We start from the raw sequence: 20,994 nt of genomic DNA, 5'->3' as shown, positions 1-20,994 counted from the left end.
AGCCAACGACAATTTGATACTTAATGTTATGTGTGTAATTATTATTTATAAAGGGTTTGAACATGTTCACTGAAGTTTAAAATTATCTTTTTGCACCCAATATGTTGTGCAATAAAATGAGAAACAAAATATAGTCATAAGTGTATAAAGTTAGTTTGTTTCATTAAATTCATTAAAAGAATTCATTAAAAGCATCCTAATAATAGGAGAAAATGGTGGGGCAAAAGTGAGGAACTTAAGACAACTATCACAAGAATCGATAAGCAAACTTATGGGACGAAAAGACTAACAAGTCCCCGGAGTCTGACTGCCTGTAGCTTAGAATCCTAAAAGAAATGGCTACAGAAATTGTGGATGCATCTTCCAAAATTCCTTTGATACTGGAAAGGTCCCAACAGATTTGAAAACCGCAAATGCAATGACCCAATTTAAAAAAGGGAGATAAAGTTTATAAGTTTAGTTTGTTAGTGTCCCAAGTAGGCTTACCTTAACAATGCAGTGAAGTTACAGTGAAAATCCCCAGTCACCAGACTCTGGTGTCCATTTGGGTATACTGAGGGAGAATTTAGCACGGCCAATGCAGCTAACCAGCGCCTCCTTCAGACTGTGGGAGCAAACGCATGCAGATACGGGGGAGAACATGCAGGCTCCACAGACAGTGACCCAAGCCAGCAATTGAACGCTGGCGCTGTTAGGCAGCAGTGCTAACTACTGTGCCACCCCACCAGCAGGGTGTGTAAAGGAGAACCAGGAAATGTAATGGATTTGAATTTTCAATAGGCATTTGGTAATGGGCCACATAAAAGGTTACTACGCAAAATGAAAACTGAATATATCACATGGATACAGGATGCCAAACTAACAGGGAACAGAGAATTGAGGCAAATTGGTCACTTTTGGGATGTCAAACTGTGGGATTTTGCAGGAATCAGTGCAAGTGCCTTAACTATTTGAGTTGTTTTCCTGGGGCAAAAAAAGGATATTGAGGGAGTTTTGACTGAAATGTGCAAGATGATTAGAGGTTTGTAAAAGGTAGACAGGGGAAGAAACTTCCCATGAGCTAATAGTACAAGGTCTTGGAAACACAAATTTAAGGTTTTGGGCAACATATTCAGAGGGATTGTGGAGAAGAACTTTATTATGTATCAAGTGATAATGGTCTGAAAAACACTGCCCATGAGGGTGGTGGAAGCTGAAATGATTAATGATTTTAAAGGAAATTGGATGGACACTTTAAGGAAATAAACCTGCAAGGCCATCAGGAGTGAGCAAGAGATTGGGACTGACTGGATTACATCGCAGAGAAAGGGCATGGACTTGATGGGCTTCATGGCCTCCACTACACTGTAAAAGATCCATGAATCTCAATATTATATAATTTGAGGGCTCAAGTGCAGTGTAGCAAAATTTGCTGACACAAAAATTAAGAAAGGAAGTTGTGAACAGAAAATAAAGAGTCTACAAAGGAATATAAATAGGTTAGTAATGTTGTTTGATGGGAAAAATAGAAAAGCAGAGTATTATTCAAGTGAAGAAAGACTATAAAATGCTGTAGTAGAGGGATCTGGGTGTCCTTGTACATGAATCACAGGTTAGCATCCAAGTTCAGTAAGTAATTAGGAAGGCAAATGGGATATGGGTCCTTAATGCAAGGAAGTGTTACTATAAGTGCATTGTTGAGGTTGCACCAACATTTACTGCATACCACTTTGGATACCTAATTTAAGCAAGAAAATTCTTGTGTTGAAGGCAGTTCAGTGAAGATTCCCTCAGTTGATTCCTAGGAGGAAAGGGATTATCTCACAGAATACCTACAGTGCAGAAAGAGGCAGTTCGGCCCATCGAATCTGCACCGACCACAATCCCACCCAGACCCTATTCCCGTAAACCCACACATTTATCCTCCAAATCCCCTGACACTAAGGGGCAAATTAGCATGGCCAATCCACCTAATCCACGCATCTTTGGACAAGATATATGAAAATACTGTTTGTTCTTATATGAACAAAGGCTGACTAGATTTGGCCCATGCTCAATGGAATTTAGAATAATGAGAGGCGATCTTCTTGAAATATATTATTGAAGGAGTTTGATGGGGTAAGATTCAGAGGATGTTTTCTCTCATTAGGAAGTCTGGTACAGAGCACACTTTTAGAATAAGGTGTCTCCCATTTAAGATGAAGATCAGGATGAATTTCTTCTCTCAGAGGGTCGTGAATCTTTGGAATTCTCTTTCTTAGAGAGATGTGGAGGTTGGGTCGTTCTTAATGTTGAAATAAGACAGATTTTTGAAATTTAGAGAAATCAAGGATTATGGGCAACAGGCAGGAAAGTGGAGCTGAGGCCAAGATCTGATCAGTCAATTATTTATTGAATAGCAGTGCAGACCCTTAGGCCAGTATGGCCTACTCCGGATCCAATTCCTTATATTAAGAACATTTCCTCACTCAAATGAAAAATTTCAATTGAATTTTGCTCACAGAAATTTAATATTTTCACCAACATCCTGAAAAAAATCTTGAAGTACTTTCAGCTCTCTCCCTTCTCCATTCATTTTCATTTTTTTTAAGAATTCCTGTTCATTTCTTCTCCACACTTCCTTTGAAACATGGACAAGCTGCTGGAGCACAGCTCAATTGACATGGATCTCCTGACAATACTTCAGCCAGACACCATTATTCATGCATGAATAATGAGTATAAGTAGAATATTTGATCACCTGGGGGATCACAGCCAAGAACAATCCTGCCCTCTCACCTAGATCCATACATAAAAATTACAACACAAAAATAGGTCTTGTAGCACTGTTTGTGTTTATTGTCCATTTGAACAGCACTCCTACTCCATGTGACTGCAGTGTGGCTTTCCAGCAGTGGTTACAGGCGATAAGATGGCATAGCAGTTAGCAGCGCTGCCTCGCATTGCCAGGGGCCCGGGTTTGATTCCCATCTTGGGTCACTGTGTGTGCGGAGCTTGCATATTCTCCCTGTGTCTGTGTGGGTTTCCTTTGAGTGCTCCGGTTTCCTCCCGCAGTCTGAAAGACATGCTGGTTCAGTGCATTGGCCATGCTGAATTCTCCCTCAGTGTACTCAAACAGGTGGCAGAGTGTGGTGACTAGGGGATTTTCACAGTAACTTCATTACCGTGTCAATGCAAGCCTACTTGTGACACTAATAAACTTTAAACACATCAAAAAAAAAACAGAGCACAGCGCCATGTGTTACCTCAACATAGATGTGGGATCAAAGCTGTAATCTTCTTAAGTCTTGATGGTTCAAGTACTCAATGATGGTGAAGCATCACTAATAACATTTCTACATTTTGCATTCAATATTGGTCCTGCATTTTCAGTAACATCAAATTTCAAGTAGGAGCCACGTTCTGGGGATAGCTACCAGTAAAAACTTAATTTGTCACTGATGCTGAATGTTTCCATCAAACAATCAAACTTCCTGCACATAAAGACAACTACAACTAGAATCATAATGAAAACATATCTTCTCCTCATTTATAAAATCCTTTTTGGGAGATGACCATTTTGACCTAATTTATTTAGGGGTATTGTAGTAAATACCCCATAATGCAGCACAGAAATTCAGCAACCTAAGTTCCAGTATCTTAATAATAATAATTAAATAGAGAGGTGCATTAAAAAAGGACAGGAGAAACATTTTCAAAATTAAGAGGAGTCTACACTAATACAGCTATAAACTCAGAATATCTTGGAGTTATTTGCAATTACAGAAGCTACTAATCATTGCCTACAACATTTTACATCAAGGTATCATTTCGTATGTTGACTATCAGTTAACCTTTCGAGGCACAACTTTTAACTGTACAATGAATTGCTCAGGTAGTTACACTTCATTCTTAAATAGTGTTTTGTAACAGAAGTAAAGTAGCAATTAAAATACATTTTAAAAGGCAAGCAATTTCTTCGGTTGTGATTTATGTTGTTAAATAGTGTCAGACTGGCACTTATAAAACGTTAGAAGGTTAGTAAACATTTTCAGGATCTTTACCATGGAAATGTTTCATGTTGCCTGGACTTAAATGGAGCCCTTTTCTCCCCCCAGATGGTGACAACCCGTGAAGAAAGGCATTTAAAACAATGAATAACTTCAAGGGCAAAGGACCACACTCGAAAGAGAGCGTTGAAGTGCTACTACGGAGCCGGTGTTAACGGAACACAATTAACATATGCAAATGCTTAATGAAGCTAGACCTTTGACAAAGTGTAGAGCAAATATTTAAATCATTTTATGACAGGAACAGCTCCAAATGTCTTATCAGCATGGGAGCTTTATCCATTTTATCTCATCAAAGGGGGCTGACAGTTTAGTTGGATGCTCTGTGGGAAGCCAAATACCCAGATCTTCAAAGAATGATAGTGTCAACCAGATCTGATCCAGGATCAGTTAAACATACTTTCTAAAAAAAATTGGCATTCCCCAAATACTTGCAACTTTTAAGTAGAACCAAGCTAATCTTTCAAGAGCTTGATATAGGTTTTACGTGCAGCGTTCCGTATAAATAAGAATTTCGTGGAATAACAAGTCCTTTCTGATAATTTAACTTAAAAGAATATCTTATTTAGGTTTGCAACTACTTTGAAAGCTTCACAGCATCTTCCCAAACCCAGGTTTACATTCAACAAACTGAAGCTTCATTTGTTCTTGCAAATAGAAAATCCCAAGGAGAACAAAGCCTTAAATGAAAAGGATTAATTACCACACAGCATTTTGTTTCTCAACAGTTGAAAAACAGTTCTAAAAGAGAAGGCACATGTATGCAAATATCATCAAGCAAAATGAGGAACAAAAGAACAATTTACGCAACAACAATAAGAAATGTGAACTTGTTTCCAATGTGGGAAATGTGCAAGCAAAAAGCACAAGTCTGTTAGAATATATTCCCTTGCATTTTTAGACAGTGACTCAATAATCTGTTTTTAAAGCCATCTAATTTTCCACACACTTTATTGGAAACAAGTGCTGCAACTGGACAGATCACATTATCACTTAAGATCTCAATGTCAACGTTTATTTAATTCAATTCACAACCATTTACATTTTAATTTCAGAAATACTCTGCTCCCCCTCCTATTAATGCATTTCCCCCACCATATTTAAAAACATTATTTATAGGTTTTAAACAAGATAGTTAAAACCATATCATTTTGCTTTCATTGTGCTAATAGTCACTTTTCCAAATTTCAGTGCTTTAGAATATAACTATAAAATAGAAAAAAAAATCCAAGGTACATTAAAACAAAAGCAGCTTGATTTATCTGTTTCCTAGCAATAAATGTTTAATTTCCATAAAGTAGTACAACCAATAAAAGAAAATGACTAACAGTTTTTGATATGAATAAACAGGTTTATAATATTTTTAGAAATTCAGCAATTTACACATATTCAAACAGCTGACTGTGCTGATCAAAGAAGTTATCAAAATGTAATTGCAAAATATGACGTTTTATGAGCTTCCTATGCCAGATCTACAAATTAAATTCTGATTTACAGTTTCCTGTAGTTTATCTTACAAAAACCAGCAGTGTTAAGACAACACAGAAGGACCAATGTTCTCCACAAAAAAAATCAATAGATTGAGTATACTGATTATTGCTGCTGCCCACAAGTGTATTTTTACAATTCATTCAGCCATCTTGATGATATGTTTGCCCTCACTTGGAATCAACATGTCAGGATTATGTTCTTACTACAATCCCTTTTTTTTGTCTTTTTCCACCTTACAAAAACCAACAGTGATACACATTCAGTAACACAACCAATAAATTTAAATTTTCAATTTCTGAGCAAACATTATGGAAAATAAATTGGTAAATTTGGAGTGTAATCTTTCAGTTATTTTAAAATCATAAACCATCCTTGTATTTTTATGCATTGGGATGTAAAGTCAATCCTTATAATCAATAAAACTCTACAAATTTGACTGAACTAATGATCACATACAACACATTTTTCTTTTCAAAATAAAAGCCTCTGATATATTTTAGAATTCAGAATAGCAGCATTTGTGATTTTATACAATTTAATCAAACTTATCAAAGTTAGGAGCTGCAACAATATGTGTATGAACCTTCATTACATTGTGAAATGTGGTAGCCATAGAATACAATGTTTCTTGGTTTTAAACTGAATTAAAAGGCTGATTATCCAGGCTTACCTACGCTGTGGAAATGAGATGACCACATGTCTCAATATTAGTGCATCCAATTCAAATATTTTTATGTTTCTTGTAAAGAAATATCAGGGGAAAGCTCTCTCTGTGGTGATATCACATCACAAAATGATTCAACAGATTGGGGAATTTTAAAAAGCCCATTAATATTTATTTTCCAGTTTAATTGCTACATATTATGAATATATTGTGGTTAGCCAGATAATATTTTAAACACCTCCAATCATAAGGAAACTCTCAGTAGCCCATTACAACTTCCATCACTGATTATCTGTTCAATTATCTTATTTCATAACTTGATATTCTGCATTTCTATTTCTGCACAATAAAAATGACCAAATGTTAAAAAACACACAAATGAGAGTCGTCAGTTTGTCATCAGATTCCGTAACTATTCTAAATAAAGACAGGCAGATAATAAAATGTAGTTATTTACCGTACTAAGATTCTGTATACATCATATATTTGATTATACATTCTTAGTTATTTTTAAAAGGCTACTATTAAATTATTGATATTTACTTGCTACATTCAGTATTATTCTGCAATATAATTTTCTATTTTCAGAATTCTCTTTCTTGGCTTGTGCTGGATTTGTTGATCTCAGCTAGGATAGTGCCAGAAATAGCCTAAGCAACCTTTTGGTTGAAAGGTGGTGGCGGGGAGCATGGATAAAATTCTCTCATTCCTTATCACAATCCAATAATCCCTGTTGTTTGGGAGGACAGGTGTAGAGTTAGATATGGTGTCTTCCATAGTTGGAGAGTCTGTTGGCATTTAATGTCTAAACAAATGCAATAGTCATCGTGATGAGATATCAGAGGGTCCCTTGCAACATGGATCCAGACCAGAGCAAGGGGGTCAATGCCTTCAGGGGCTCAGAAGGGAGGGGCAGGAAGTAAAATTGCAAAGTAGATTAGCAAGAAAAAACTCGATATCTGAAATGGATATTCCATTGTTACATTTTAAACTTTTTTCTTAATATAAGCATCTTTAAAAATAATGGATGTACGAAACATTGTTTTGTAGCCAATCTTCGTATTGTGCTTCTTGCATTTATTGTACAATTGTAGCCAATTTTTGTATCATCCTTCTTGCTTTTATTTAACAATCATTTTAAGGAACATGTCTCTGTATTCCTTGTTATTTTTGTACATCATCAGGGCATTATGTTGACATCCTTTTGAGGTAGATTAATAATTTTTAAATGTGAATTAAAATGTTGAAAAATAACTCAAATATTTCAAAGTCAAAAAAAACATTTTGGCAAGTTATAACTAAAGCACAGATTTATGTGTTTGAATGCTTCTGAGAAACTTAATTTTATAGGTTTAATTTCAGCAGACTTATTCAATGTACGAAAAAATTCAATCTTTTTTATGCCGTGACAACAAAATACTAAAAATTTTTAAACCCTTTTTTAAAAAGTCAAGGCGAAATACCAGTACATGATTCAAAAGACAGTTACTATCAAAATTAAAACATTAGATAAATAGTTGGTTCATACACCTCTCTAGACCATTTCATAGAAAGAATGTAAGTTTGAACATGAAACCTTGAGCTAGAGCAGTACAAGCATAAAAAGTGTTCAAAAGTCTATTTCATCTGCACATCTTAAGTTCAAATGCAAAAAGCAAATCAAATTTACATGAATTACTTGGAAAATGTTTTGTGTTTGAGGCTAATGGTTAGGAGTATGCAAAAGATATGGTATTCAATAGTAGCAGTTGCACCATCCTAAATGCAGTTCAGATTGTTTCTTTCCTGGCTAATTACCTTTGGCAATAGATTATTTTAAATTACATGCAGGTCTTACAATAATTTATATTTTAAAATATAGTTTTATGTAATAGGCTACTTTCAATTCAACACCCCACTCCCCCACATTCTTCATCCCCTTTTCTTGTTTATACTACAACTAAGAAATCCACATAAATAATACATTTTTACTCCATCAATTTTAAGATATCAAACATGAAGCTTAACTACAGGTGATCTGTTGGTTATATTCAGTTAAGTTTTGTGAAGATGTTTGCACAAATGGGTGTTGAAAACTAGGAGTTATTTAATTCTCATAAAGGAACATTTAAATAGTCATCTTTCGAAAAGGGGATAACTTGAAAAATACATCCTGAGGTTTTGAAAGTATCAAGATGCATTAAACAGTTCCAAATTCAAAAATGCAAATATTGCTTTAAAACCTGCCCCTTTCAATCACTTGAATGTGGAATAAATGTCCAAGAATACAGGATGACAGCTCTACAGAAGGCCTACAGAGACAATAACAATTACTGCAAAACTGGCAAAAAAAAATGCATCTTTTTACACCAGCACAGAATCTTTTGAACAATTGGATGCCCTTAAATACGTTTGTTTTAAAAAAATGCATATGCCCACTGTGTTAACTAATAATGTTATTCATCTCACAGGACAAACAGATAAATATGATTTCACATAACACTCATTTATGCAACTTATTTAATTTGCGAAACACGCGCAACAGTTCCAACTAAAATCCATTGGAACACATGGCGAGGGGAGAGGGAAGGCTCTTACATGGCAGCATAACCAGAAAGAGGCATTATCGGAGCGGAATCCTTAGTTAGATATATAACGATTCAAACCATTCCCAACAAATAATTCCGTCCAACAAAAGACAATTTGCTTCCTTATAAACCATGAGTTTACAATTCAAATGTCGTTGAGCCATTCTAATAAACGCAAAGCACACGTTTGTGTCTTAAAACAGATCTGAAGATGTGGAATATCATTTTGAGGAGTGGGTAGAATCGAACTCTTAACTGGTTTCTGGCCACAGCCGAGCCCTTACGTTGAGGCAGAAACAAAAATTTATTTTTGCCCCCCCCCCCCCCCAAAAGAAAATGCTAATTGTATTAAATTAGACAAGAAACATTAACTTAAGTAAAGACTCGAATGGAGATTTGAACCTCGCCTCTGTGGTGGCAACAGTCCTGAGCGAAGCATGCAACAGGAGCACGAGGGTGCCAAGCAGCTCAGCCCAATCCCTTTCCCTCTCCTGAGCTTGCAGCTGCCTTTTGGGTCTGTAAAGCAATCTTACGAGGTCGTAAACCCACGCTTAACGACCCAAGGAAAGGTTTAGAGAAAGGAGAGAAAAGAGGGAACGGAGAAGAAATCAGAGCTTCCGACTGCATACAAGCATTGGGAAGGGGCTGCTATAGGAGACCAGGGACATGTAGCTGCACTGTGGTCACAACCGGTTTAAGAGTTCGATTCTCTATGCCTTCCCAAAACATTCTATTTCTCACCTTCAGATCTGTTTTTTGTCAGTTGGGGAGTGGGGGGGCGGTGGGATCGAGGCTGGCTGCAAAGTATCTAGTCCCATCTCTCTGTGTACCTAGCTCTCCATTCTAAAAAAAACACTCGTTGGTAAGACAGTGGACAGACACCTCGCACGGCCTCATATCAATAATCCAAAAGTTTCATTGACTAAAGTAATTACTCCTCCAGATATCTTCCGAAGCCAATTGTCACACAAATTAAAAGGGGCAACAAATAAGAGGGGGAATTCCTATTTCACTCTCCAAGATTTATAAGAAAACGCAGTTAAATAAACAGGGGGCTTGCATTTCAAAGCATTCCGTCTCATAAATAGAATAGGGGGGATTGCTACATGTCAATATCCGTTCCTCTCTCGATATTTCCCCGTATAACAGAGTGAGCCCAGCATTTCCGGGTTTCACCTCTGACCTCCACAAACAAATCGTTAGTTTGATATTAGCAACCGGCAGAGCAAAACGTGCGTATGCGCCTTCCCCATTCAACTTCATTTATTCACCGCACTTCCTCCGTCGCTGTGTATTTTTTTTAAAAAAATATATAAACATATCGTTTGCACACTCACCCCGCACGGATAAAAAACATTCTGTGCAAACAAAAAATATTTTGCCAGGCACATTCGACCGCTGCCGCCTTGATATCTCCTTTCCAGGGCTCACGAAGCCAGGCAAGGGCAACATTTAAAAACAAGCACCTTATTTACAAGTGTACGCTCCATGGAAGCCGGCTACGGCTCATACCATACCATACACAAATCTGTTTACACCAATCGCCTTGTGTAGTGGCAGGTTTTGAAATGTAACTTTTTGACTGTTTTTTCTACACAAACAACACCCATCCACGACTCCCCCACCCCCAAACAAAAACGTAAAACATTCAGGTATAAAATAAAAAATGAATGAATGAAGCAGACGGAATTATTGCCAACTTACTTGGTGCACGAAAACGTCCACAGGCGATTCCAAGGGGGTGCCTTCCCGACAGGTCATGGAGATAAATCCGAATCCCATTCTAACGTTGAACCATTTACAGTGGCCTGATCCCTGTTGGATTTGAGATTCTTCTTTCTCTGTCAATTTTCTTTTTTCGTCTCCAGCACCTTTACCCGCCCCTCCTGGACAATCACACACACACAGACAAGACACATACAGGGGGAAGAGAGAGGGGAAAAAAGGTTTCAATTCATCTGATGTTAACAAAGGGGGCATCATTAACAAAATACATTTCAAAATAAGCTTCTGGGAGGAGGAACACTTGGCATCGCTCTAGACATTGGCTGAAGCCTCAGTGCAAAGCCCTCGCAATATCGATCTGAGTCCATGTGCAATGCTGCCAACAGAACACTCCATGTTGAGATTACCCAAACCGTACTAACTGGAATGAGGCTGGTTTAAGACGGATCCCATCTCCCGCAGAAACCACTATCACACCGGCTCGGCGTTTCTTCCTCCCCTCTTCCCGCAACATTCAACAGCGTCGATCGCGACAGCTCCCACCCGCTCTCCCCAGTCTCCAACCTTCCTTGTGTGCGGGTTTTTTTTTGTAAAAACGACTTTCTACTAAAAAAAAGCTTCAGTATGATACTGGAAAGAATTGGGAGAGCATCCAGCGTGCGTTAACTGTACTCCCAATCAAACTTAAGGGGCAGGTGCCTTCCACACACTTAACACTCAAACTAAGGGGGGGGGGGAAAAGAGAGAGGGATATATATATATAAAAAAGCTGAACTGAATGGCACACAAACAGTCCATACAATAGCCCCTCAGAAAGCCTTTGAAGTTCTGAATAAATGGGGGGCGGGCACACACATTTTGAGAGATCTACAGCAACAATAGCTTTGGAAAAGCCCCCTTCTGCCACCTCTTTTTTTTGCGGGGTGGGGAGGGGGAAGAGTGGGGAATCTGCAAACAAAAAAAAACGATTAAAGAAAAACGCAGAGAAGATAGAAAGGGGGGAAAAAAAAGTAACCTTCGGCCATGTTGTCACACAGGCCCCCGTGTCCAAAGCCGGCCGATGAGAACTTTTCCCTCGGAATGGCTAATCTTCTGCATCAATCTAGCGTCAGAGGATTGAGGGATCAAAAATTTAGCAATCGCCAATGCTCGCATGGTCTAACGTGCTTTTCCCCTCGTTAGTCACCCCCCCTCCTCCTCTTTTTTCCTGGCCTTGGCACACACGTGACTCGTCAATTACATGCTTTCTTGCCGCTAATTACACATCGCAGTCTTCAGAGGCAGCAGTACAGAGCCAATCGGCCTCTCCTGTAACCTGCCACCGCAATAATCGATGATCCCTCCTCCTCCTCACTCCCCTCACCACCACATCCACCCCCCCAAAAAAAATCCTCCAGCTTTTCTATCCAGCTAATTTGTCCGACATTTTTCAATGAACCCCGGTCAGACTTAAAGCTACAGGGTCTCTCTCTCTCTCTCTCTGTCTCTCTTTCCTCCCGTTGTTTAGCTTTCTGTCGGAAATGTCAACCTACATATATATAAAATAAACTAACCACAGATCAACTGTTACGACAAACACCATGGGCTGATCACGCTGCGTTGATTTCTCCAATCGCCTGCACATTTGGCAAAAAAATGCTTACAATTGATGCAGTGTAAGCCTTTTCCCTGAATGTAATATTCTGGTATCAGTATATTAAGTATGGGAAGAACAATTTTTTTAAAAAATGTGCAAGAGAGTGCCGGTTGTTTTATGTAGTCGCATTCAGAGACGATTTGGGCAGGAAATAAATCAAAGATTTCGCAAAGATATTTAATAGCTTCATTCTTAATGGGTGTTGTGTGTCTGTATGTGTGTGTGCGTGGGGAGGGGGGTGGTGGTGTTCTGTTGTTGGGTGCCTCCCCCTAGGCAAGGTGGTATCATCCGAATTTAAGATGTCATTTTCAAATGGTCTCCGTTTAAACTATAAAACGCTTCATCAATTACGCCAGGCGTACATGATGCCTTTATTTCAGGATGCCAGTGGCGAGTGCAGCAACAGAGAGGGAGAGGTGCCTTTTTTCAAGCATTGTTCTCTTTGAGGACACGTGTATGAGGACGGGGGGGGGGGGCGGTGGTGGACGGCGAAGTTTTAAACACACAAGATTTTAACACTGGACGATTACTCCTCTCCCACATGCGACTTTCCCCTCACTTTCTTGTTGAAAGGAAATCCCCCCTCCGAAAGGGTTCAAAGGTCAAGTATTTGCTTCATTGGCTCTGTTGTTATTTTGAAATACCTTAACATTGGGAAGCCTGCTGGGGAAAAGGTGCAAAGGCTCTCTCTTGGAATTAGGGTGGGGGGGAGGGTGGCGGGGGAAGGGGAAAGGGAAAAGGCGGGCTGGTAAAACGTGCTATTTTTGGAATGAATGGGGGGAGGAGAGAGAGAGGGTGGCCGGTTTCACGTTGCTGCCCAATGCATTGTCCATTACCATGCGTTTTTTGCTCCCAAAAAAACTGGCCTGACGCCTCGGCGCCAACCAGTCTGACCAATTGTAATGGGCAGTTTGCACTTAAATGCCTTGTTTGCCGTTCTAACATCCAACGTTTTAAATCGGCGCAACATTTGATTTTGCACAACCTGCACTGTTGTCCCTAAAGTGTGTATGTGTGCGCTGGTCAAGTATTGCCCGCCGGCTGTAGGACATTTCTGTAAAGGGGTTGGGGGGGGGGGGGGGGGTGGCGGCGGTGGAGAGAGTAACTAACTAAAGTCGAAGCTCTCAGCACTGAAATTCCTTTGAAGTTTTCAACCGTAAATTTCCTATAGGTTATTTCAACAGAGCGTGAGTTGTGGCCCAATCCCTAAAGCGACCTAAAAATGGTTGAGTTTGTTGGCTCTTGTCTGTGATCACTCCAGTTGCTCGGCAGTGCTGCTTTGTACCAGCCCATCGATTACATTTTTTTTATATAAAAAAATCGTCAAAATATTTAAGAAGAATCCCTTACACGTTTTATATATATAACCTTCCATCTCACAGATTGTTTACGAACGAAACTGCGTGCACTTAACAAAAGCCCACAGGACCCATTGATATTTTATATATATTTATACATAAACCTGCCTTCTTCAGAGTTAAGTGTATTCATTGCAAACGCAATGAAAATCAATTTTAAAACCTTTTTACGAATACACAGTGAGGAGGGAGCGAATAGTGTCGTCTTCGTTTTAATTTGTTTGTTCGTGTCCTAATTATGTGAACTGTCTGGACTTGTAATGCCGGCCTCGGGAAGTTAAGGATGTTTCTAAATTCCTGAGATTCTTAAAGACCCCGTTAAGAGTGTTTTTTAAAGGGGGGGGGGGGAAGTATGGAAATATTTCATTTGCTTCCCAAACTCATAGATGAGCCCCGCCACAACCCCCCCCCCCCCCCACCACACACACACACATAAACACCACCCACCCACCCAAATACAAATCGGGAAAGTTAATTATAACAAGCACTACTGATTTATCCAAATTTTTCCTTTAATACTTGATCCCCTGACAAGCGGTCGACAGAAGGGGCTGTTTTTAGGCTATTCCTCGTATTAGGAGAATTAAGGTCGGGTCAGCGGAGTGGGCAACGGTGTCAGATGTTATCGAGTCATTCATTTCCTGAGAGAGGACTCCAGCCTTTCAAGTCAGGCAAAGGTATAGCTTTGGTCAGCTGGGAAGTCCACATTCCAGCTTTATCCCATTCAGAAAGAATCAGCCGAGTTGTTCTTTGTAAAGAAAGCTTTTTTATATGTCTTATCTTTTAACAAAATACCCCCCCAAAAAAAATAGCTTGGGGAATTTAACCACGTTTTCTAGTGAGCATTTCTGTGTTTGCACGAAGATATAGCTTAAGTCTTTATTGCTGAATCCGCACGTGCTGGTTGGTGCATTTCCCCTGAAAGGTCCAATTCAAAGTTAAGTTTAAATGCTCCCCCCACCCCTTGTAACACTATATCATGCATCCTTTCCTTCTCCCCAACGTACTCTATGAACGGTATATTTTGTCTGTAGAACGCGCAAGAAACAATACTTTTCACTGTATTCCAGCGGGTGACAATCAATCAAGTCACTAAGCAGTTAACGGAGAACCGGCTTTACAGCAAGTTTAAAAGCAAATTACTGCGGATGTTGGAATCTGAAACCAAAGCTTTGACAAAGGGTCATCTGGACTCGAAACGTCAGCTCTTTTCTCTCCTTACAGATGCTGCCACACCCTGCTGAGATTTTCTGGCAATTTTCCTTTTCATTAGAGCACGTTTACTTTGTTAGTGAGGACACATCGCGTTTCTACGGTTCTGATGATAATGTGAACATGTTAATGTTCTCTGTGTCGCATTCAACAATGTGAGTATAAACTCCAAAAGCCAATTCGCCCGATCAGATTTACGCGTTAAAGGGAGCCTTGCACCATTCGTACACATCTACTTTCTGTTCGATCATGTATCTTGTGTCATTCAGGACACTTAAAAGCAATAACGTGCATTGAGGAAGCACCTTTCTTGACCTCAGGATGTCACACGGCGCTTTCCAGCCAGCGGAATGTCACTGGAAGGCGGGACATTTGTGATGCAGGAAACCTTCCCTCCTCCAAACGAGTCCTCGCCCACATCAGAGAGAGAAGGACCTGGTCGTCAGTTTTGATGGCATTCAGCGAGGAACGAATACGGGCCAGGAAACGGGGCACAGCTCCCGTCTTCGCCTTCAAAATCGTACCACAGGAGAGGGTGTGCCTTCCCTTGGTCGACTCTCAGCTTTGGAGCGGGACATGAACCTATCACCTTGCGACTCAGCTATCTGAATCAAGAAGGCAACCCTATATTTGTAACATCTATTTAAAAAATGTTTTGAACCTGATTTATTTAATAGCTATCGAGCAGCAAAGCACGGCGTCATTCAGTAAAAGATGACCCTTCGTCTGAGCTCTGAAATCCAAATCCGAAGCGTTGGCTCTATTCTCTCTCCACAGATGCTGCAAGACCTGCTGAGATTTTGCAGCATTTTCTATTTTTGTTTCCGATTCCAGCCTCCGCAATATCCGCTTTTGTCGTTCAATAAAGGTTATTTTCCGAAATTAGGAAGAATAACTGACATTTATATAGATTTAATCCCAGCAACATTCAATATCTACACCTGCCCGAGAGAAAATGCTGGAAAATCTCAGTAGGTCTGGCAGCATATGTAAGGAGCGAGAATAAAGCTGATGTTTCGAATCCAGGTGACCCTTTGTCTAAGCATATGTTTGAGTTTTGACATAGATTCATCTGGACTCGAAATGTCAACTCTTTTCTCACCTTACAGCCGTTGCCAGACCTGCTGAGATTTTCCAGCTTTTGTTTTTCTTTTTAAATACTGCAGATGCTGCAAATCTTGACCTGCTTTTCGTTGAGATTGCTACATTTTCGGTTTAAGAGAAAGTTTAAAAAAATACAGTTGTGAAGATATTGATGCAAATATTGACGTTATATTTCTGAAATATCATATTTGCCTAAAAAAAACAAAATAAAAGTAGTGTGGGGGCGGGGTGGATTGGGTTAAATAGTTATCAGTAAAAAAAACGTTCTTTTAGAAAAGCCTAATCACTGATGTCGAATTATTAAAATTTTCCAAAGCGCGGCATTGACTCCTCAGTGGATGTTAACAAGTGATTCATTAGTGTTGCAAATTAAAGCGGAACGCATCCTTTCAAAAACCGCGTTCCCCCTGAAGAGCAACTGAATGAGTCATGAACATTGTCAAGATTTTAATTTTGTGTTTCTTCCTCCAGCCCCGTGAAAGTGACGGTCTATAGATCCTCCTATCATCCACGCTACCCGCCGCTCTATCGGCTGACTCTACATGCGGGCTAATGTATCCGTCTTTGCAGCCGTTCCCCCTCCACCCCCTGCCATCTCCTGTGCGATTGGACTCCTTGCTTTTTACTGTCGTTGAGGGAGCTGGACAAGTCGAATGAGATGCTGTCTATGCTGCCGGTGACTCTTAACAGCAACAGATCTTTCGAGCTAGGCGTGGGGGAAGAGGTGTTACTTCCTCGTACCACCAGGACCTGTTCACCATACATTCACTATTGGCTAGCGAGCAGGGGCCAGGACTCTCTCCGCATCACAACCATTAGAGTAAACGGCCTGAACCGCATTATTCGTGAATTTTGAAAAGGACTACATGAATCGGTGACATTTCTTTCATCCGTGTACACACCACACGCCACGACCTGGAGTTGATGCGTGGGGCTCCATTCATTAAAAAAACATGATTTAGTGGGGCCTGTTTGCATGGTGGATTCACCAGCGGGAGGCTGAGAGATAGGGCAGTGTGTCCAATGAAATGTGATACCATAAAAATTGGCAGCATATATTTGTCCCCTTTAGCTGAGAGCATGAGGGGCAGGGGGTGTCCACCGAATATATCACTTCCCAACTGAGAAGGGGGAAATTCAGGATGATGAATGTGGTGACCAGCCATGATCTTAATGAATGACGGAGCAGGCTCGAAGGGCCGAATGGCCTACTCCTGCTTCTAGTTTCTGTTTCTGAATCGCAAGAGATGAATTTGGAGAATGGTTACCATGGTCCAACACTGCCGGGCTTGTCGCCAACTTTATTTGCGGGCTCCAACAGGATTTCTATACTTAAAAAAACCCACCTGGTGCACTAGTGTCCTTTTAGGGAAGGAAATCTGCCATCCTTACCTGGTCTGGCCTACATGTGATTCCAGAGCCACCGCAATGTGATTAACTCTCAATTGTCCTCGGGAAACTAGGGATGGGCAATAGGTGTCACTGGCTGGCCAGCATTTATGTGCCACGAATGAATAAAGAGAAAGATAAAAGAGGACAAGGTGCAAACACCACTGTTAAGTTGGTGTAGCCCACATAGAATTTCACCAGGAGATCACCGAGAAGGTTTGGGAAGTAACGTCTCTATCTGCCAGATGGGTTGGAAATGAGAGAAATCTGATATATGAGTTGCCGTTTGGATTTCCCAGAAATGGTCCACGTAAGCGTTTATTTCAAACCTCTATCTGAGCGGATCTCAGGACAGCAGAATTTAGAATGGTCATTTGAAAAGTTTTACCAGGAGGTGCCCCTTGTGACACAGGAGGAGGAGGAGGCTGGTGACAGTTGCTTTTTAGTCGGGAGGCTGGTGACAACCGAGACCTGATGGATCACCCCTGATACCGAGATCAGACTGCCGGGGGTGGGGGTGGGGAAATCGGTGTGTTTGTAGCGTTGGGAGCCAGGCGAATCTACGCTCACAGTGCCTGCAGTGTCACTCCCGCTCCTCCACAACCCCCCCCCCCCCCCCAAATATTAGTGCAATCCCGACCCGGAATTCCCGGATTGCCCAGGTGGCAAACCAAACCTCACGAAGGAGCAACCTAGGTACTAAAATTGTGGGGTCAGGACAGCTTGGTTCGTTTCCCGGAAATTTAAGTTATTCGCCCGTGTTTGAATAAAACATGGTTTGAGCCAGGTATGCGTTTGTTACAGGGTGCCCGCTGATCCGAGAGTTATTCGATGATTCCACCTTTGGCGGGGGTAGTGAGCAGTGCATTTGAAGCGTACTTTTAATATTACAAACTGCCACTTTAGTTGACATACAGTGTGTGGATCCCGTTAAAAATCAGGAGGCGGGCATGATTCATTATTGGTACATTTGATGTGATTATCACCTCTGACTCAATCCCATACCTGCTTCATCTTAGTGTACGGCTTGGCGTTTTTGACTTCGGAAATTGGAAACAGCGAGGCTGGAACCTAAGTTCCCTGAAGCACAAAACAGCTGCAAAGTAGCGATCTTTAAGATCAGCGATGTGACCTCTCACAGCTCTGCGCTAGCTAGGACACAGTTTGTAAGCATTTTGCGATGGTTTGGAACCGAATCGAGAACGAATCTTCAACGACACCACAGCGTGTGTGAATGACAAGCCGGTCTGCATGCTGCAGTGGATTTGGACACTCTGGCAGGTACAGTGCCCCGATGGGTAAAGAACCGAAACGGAAAACTGGGGCAGGCTGGACCTCTGAGCACTGAACTGAGCAGCCACACTGTCCTCCCACTCAGAGAGACAGTGAGTGCTAGGTTGCTGTTCGCCCATGACGATTTATACATACGATATACAAAACTATAATTAAATACCCAACATAAAGACACGATTCCAGTACGCTTTACACGAAGCTCAGCGCTAATCATATTTTTGCATTCCGTTACCTTGTCCTTTGCACCATCGTTCCGATGTGTTTTCCTGTCAATAATGTAACATGAGCTGTAACATTGACATTATGGTACAGGGAGAGACCGGCTGCAAAGTTCCAAATAAAAAACATGCATGGGACATTTACGTAGGTTCCCAAGAGGAATCAGAGCAATTTATATGAGAGGGAGAGAAGATCTGACCACACCCCACTCCTTGTGCCTGACCTTCCCGCCCATTGTACCAAGAGATCAGCAGTATAACTCCGGTCTGCAGATCCCAATCCAGGAATAGGGCAGAGAGCAGGTGCCAAACAGCTAGGACAGGGGGCACAAATCCGTCCAAACTGGCTCCTGGAAATCGTGACAGGGCGGGAGGGAAATCTTCCAGCTTGCCGAAATCAGTAGGATATGGATTGAAACTGGAAAGTACAATTCTGGGTCCCAGCAATTGTCCCTCAAATAACTTAAACGTCCCGGACGAAAGATCAACTCTCTTTGGAAAATCATCTCCGGAGCAAGAACTTGCGAGAATTTCAGTAGGGAGCCGTCTGGTTTGGCGTTATTCCTTTTTTACCCCATTGCGATAATTTTTTTATAACTATGACAATCTCAGTCGGGATATCCGCCGGAGTTACGACGGCGCAAGAGTTGAAGGGGGGGGGGGGGAGGGTCGAGCCGAGGAAACCCGAACAACAGACTAACGTGGGTAACTTTTGGCCATTTCTTGCTCCGAGCCCTTTATTGAAGCATGCAAGACAGTGTTAGATTTCCCCCTCCCCTAATGTTACCTCGTCGTTAACCTCAAGCTGGCCAGCTGATGAATTCTTTATGTTTCACTGTGGACACGGTAGGGTTTGAAACGAATTGTATCTGAATTTTTCACAGTAACTTCGTTGCAGTGTCAATGGAAGACTACTGGTGCCACTAATAAATAAACGTTAACGTCCTGGGAACGTTACTTTAACATCGACACCCCCCCCCCCCACCCCGTGTGTGTGTGTGTGTGTGTGTGTGTGTGTGTCTCAATTGTCTTTTGATAACAGCCCGCACAGGAGCAGACTATTTCAGAATGGATTCGAGGAGAGTAAATGAATGTGAGCTCTGGCCGCGGCCCATTCAGTGCACTGAATCTGCCCAGCCAGCAGGGTTTTGAATTCAGACCTCAGGTTAGCTTGAATTGAGTCCACGGGAACGCCAAACCAGCGACTGGCCACGCCCTACACTTAGAGGATGAGGCTTGAACTAATCTCATTTCCAGCATCGGCACTATTTCACTTTCAGTTGAAATAATCATGTTAACACACTGAGTGCCAAATAAACCTCAAGATTTTTTTCCGAGTCAAACCCAGCACCCAATGACTGGGAGACTGCGATGCAGGGATGTGAGGGTGTGGTGTCATCTAGTTAAGCCGCCGTGTTTGCCTGTTCTTATTGGACTCTCGATGGCAGTAATCGCTCATGTTAAGAATGCCCGAGAGGGTGAGAAGTCCCACATCCCAGCTTTCAGCCTGTGCTTCCGTTCATTGAGCAGAAGCTCCTACACCAGGCACCGTGCATCTAGAACAGGTAGGTATCGTTCCTTGGGAGCTTTACCAATTAAATGCCAAGTGCAACATCGGGCCAGAGCGCGGTAGGCTGAAGATACTAACTTGGGAGTTAACCAAAAAAAGAATCTGGAAATGGAGCAGTGCAGCCGTATAGGTCAGTATCCTTTTCTAAACAAAAACAAACGGATTTCTCGTCTCCAGTCCGCAAAATGATAAGATCCTTCGCCTCTATTTAACTGAGACATTCAGCTTAATTTGAGTTCTCACTTCGCGGCTCTTTCTGACTACTTCCCTCCGCCCCAGCAAGATGCTGTCCTTGTAAGGTTACAAATACAAGCACTAGCCGCCGGATTGAATATTGATTTCATACCGCGCGGGAATACTTGTTAAAATTCGTGTGGATAAACGTAGGATTGCAGCAACACCTTTATTCCATGACAGTTCGATTAAGAGCGGACTTCACGTTGTTTGAAACCCATTACATGTGACAGTTCATTGTGAGCGGATTTTATCATCGGTTGGGGTAGATTAATTTTGTTAACTTTAATTAAGGCAATTTAATGTGGGACAGCTACACCGCCTGTACTTCTGACTCGGCAGCTAGGTACTGCACACAGTGAATCCACCTCAAGTGAACAAACATTCATTCATTGTGGGCGGGCACTAGCTCGCAACGCTTTCATTCATAGTCAGAGCTGCCAAGCAACTGGGAAATGGATCGGCGATTAGCTGTGTCTGGAAAGTGATCCGAGTTCACCACTAT

At 41.3% G+C, this 20,994-nt stretch overlaps 1 protein-coding gene across 1 annotated transcript in view; it reads right to left on the bottom strand.

The window, feature by feature from the left end:
* Nucleotides 1-11,500, bottom strand: part of LOC145345544 (protein lin-28 homolog B-like) — a 201,971-nt gene extending 190,471 nt beyond the window's left edge. The window contains exons 1-2 of the mRNA XM_080193378.1: nt 11,491-11,500; nt 10,455-10,636 (exon numbers count right to left, since the gene is read on the bottom strand). Of these exons, the coding sequence (XP_080049504.1) occupies nt 10,455-10,636; nt 11,491-11,500 (192 nt within the window). The remainder of the gene's footprint in view (nt 1-10,454; nt 10,637-11,490) is intronic.
* Nucleotides 11,501-20,994: the final 9,494 nt, after the last annotated feature.

This window comes from Carcharhinus amblyrhynchos, chromosome 7 (genome assembly GCF_965287045.1).
Source record: "Carcharhinus amblyrhynchos chromosome 7, sCarAmb.v2.hapA, whole genome shotgun sequence".
NCBI classification, from domain to species: Eukaryota; Metazoa; Chordata; class Chondrichthyes; order Carcharhiniformes; family Carcharhinidae; genus Carcharhinus; species Carcharhinus amblyrhynchos.
The sequence above is the reverse complement of the archived record's forward strand: the minus strand, read 5'-3'. Positions and strand labels throughout refer to the sequence as shown.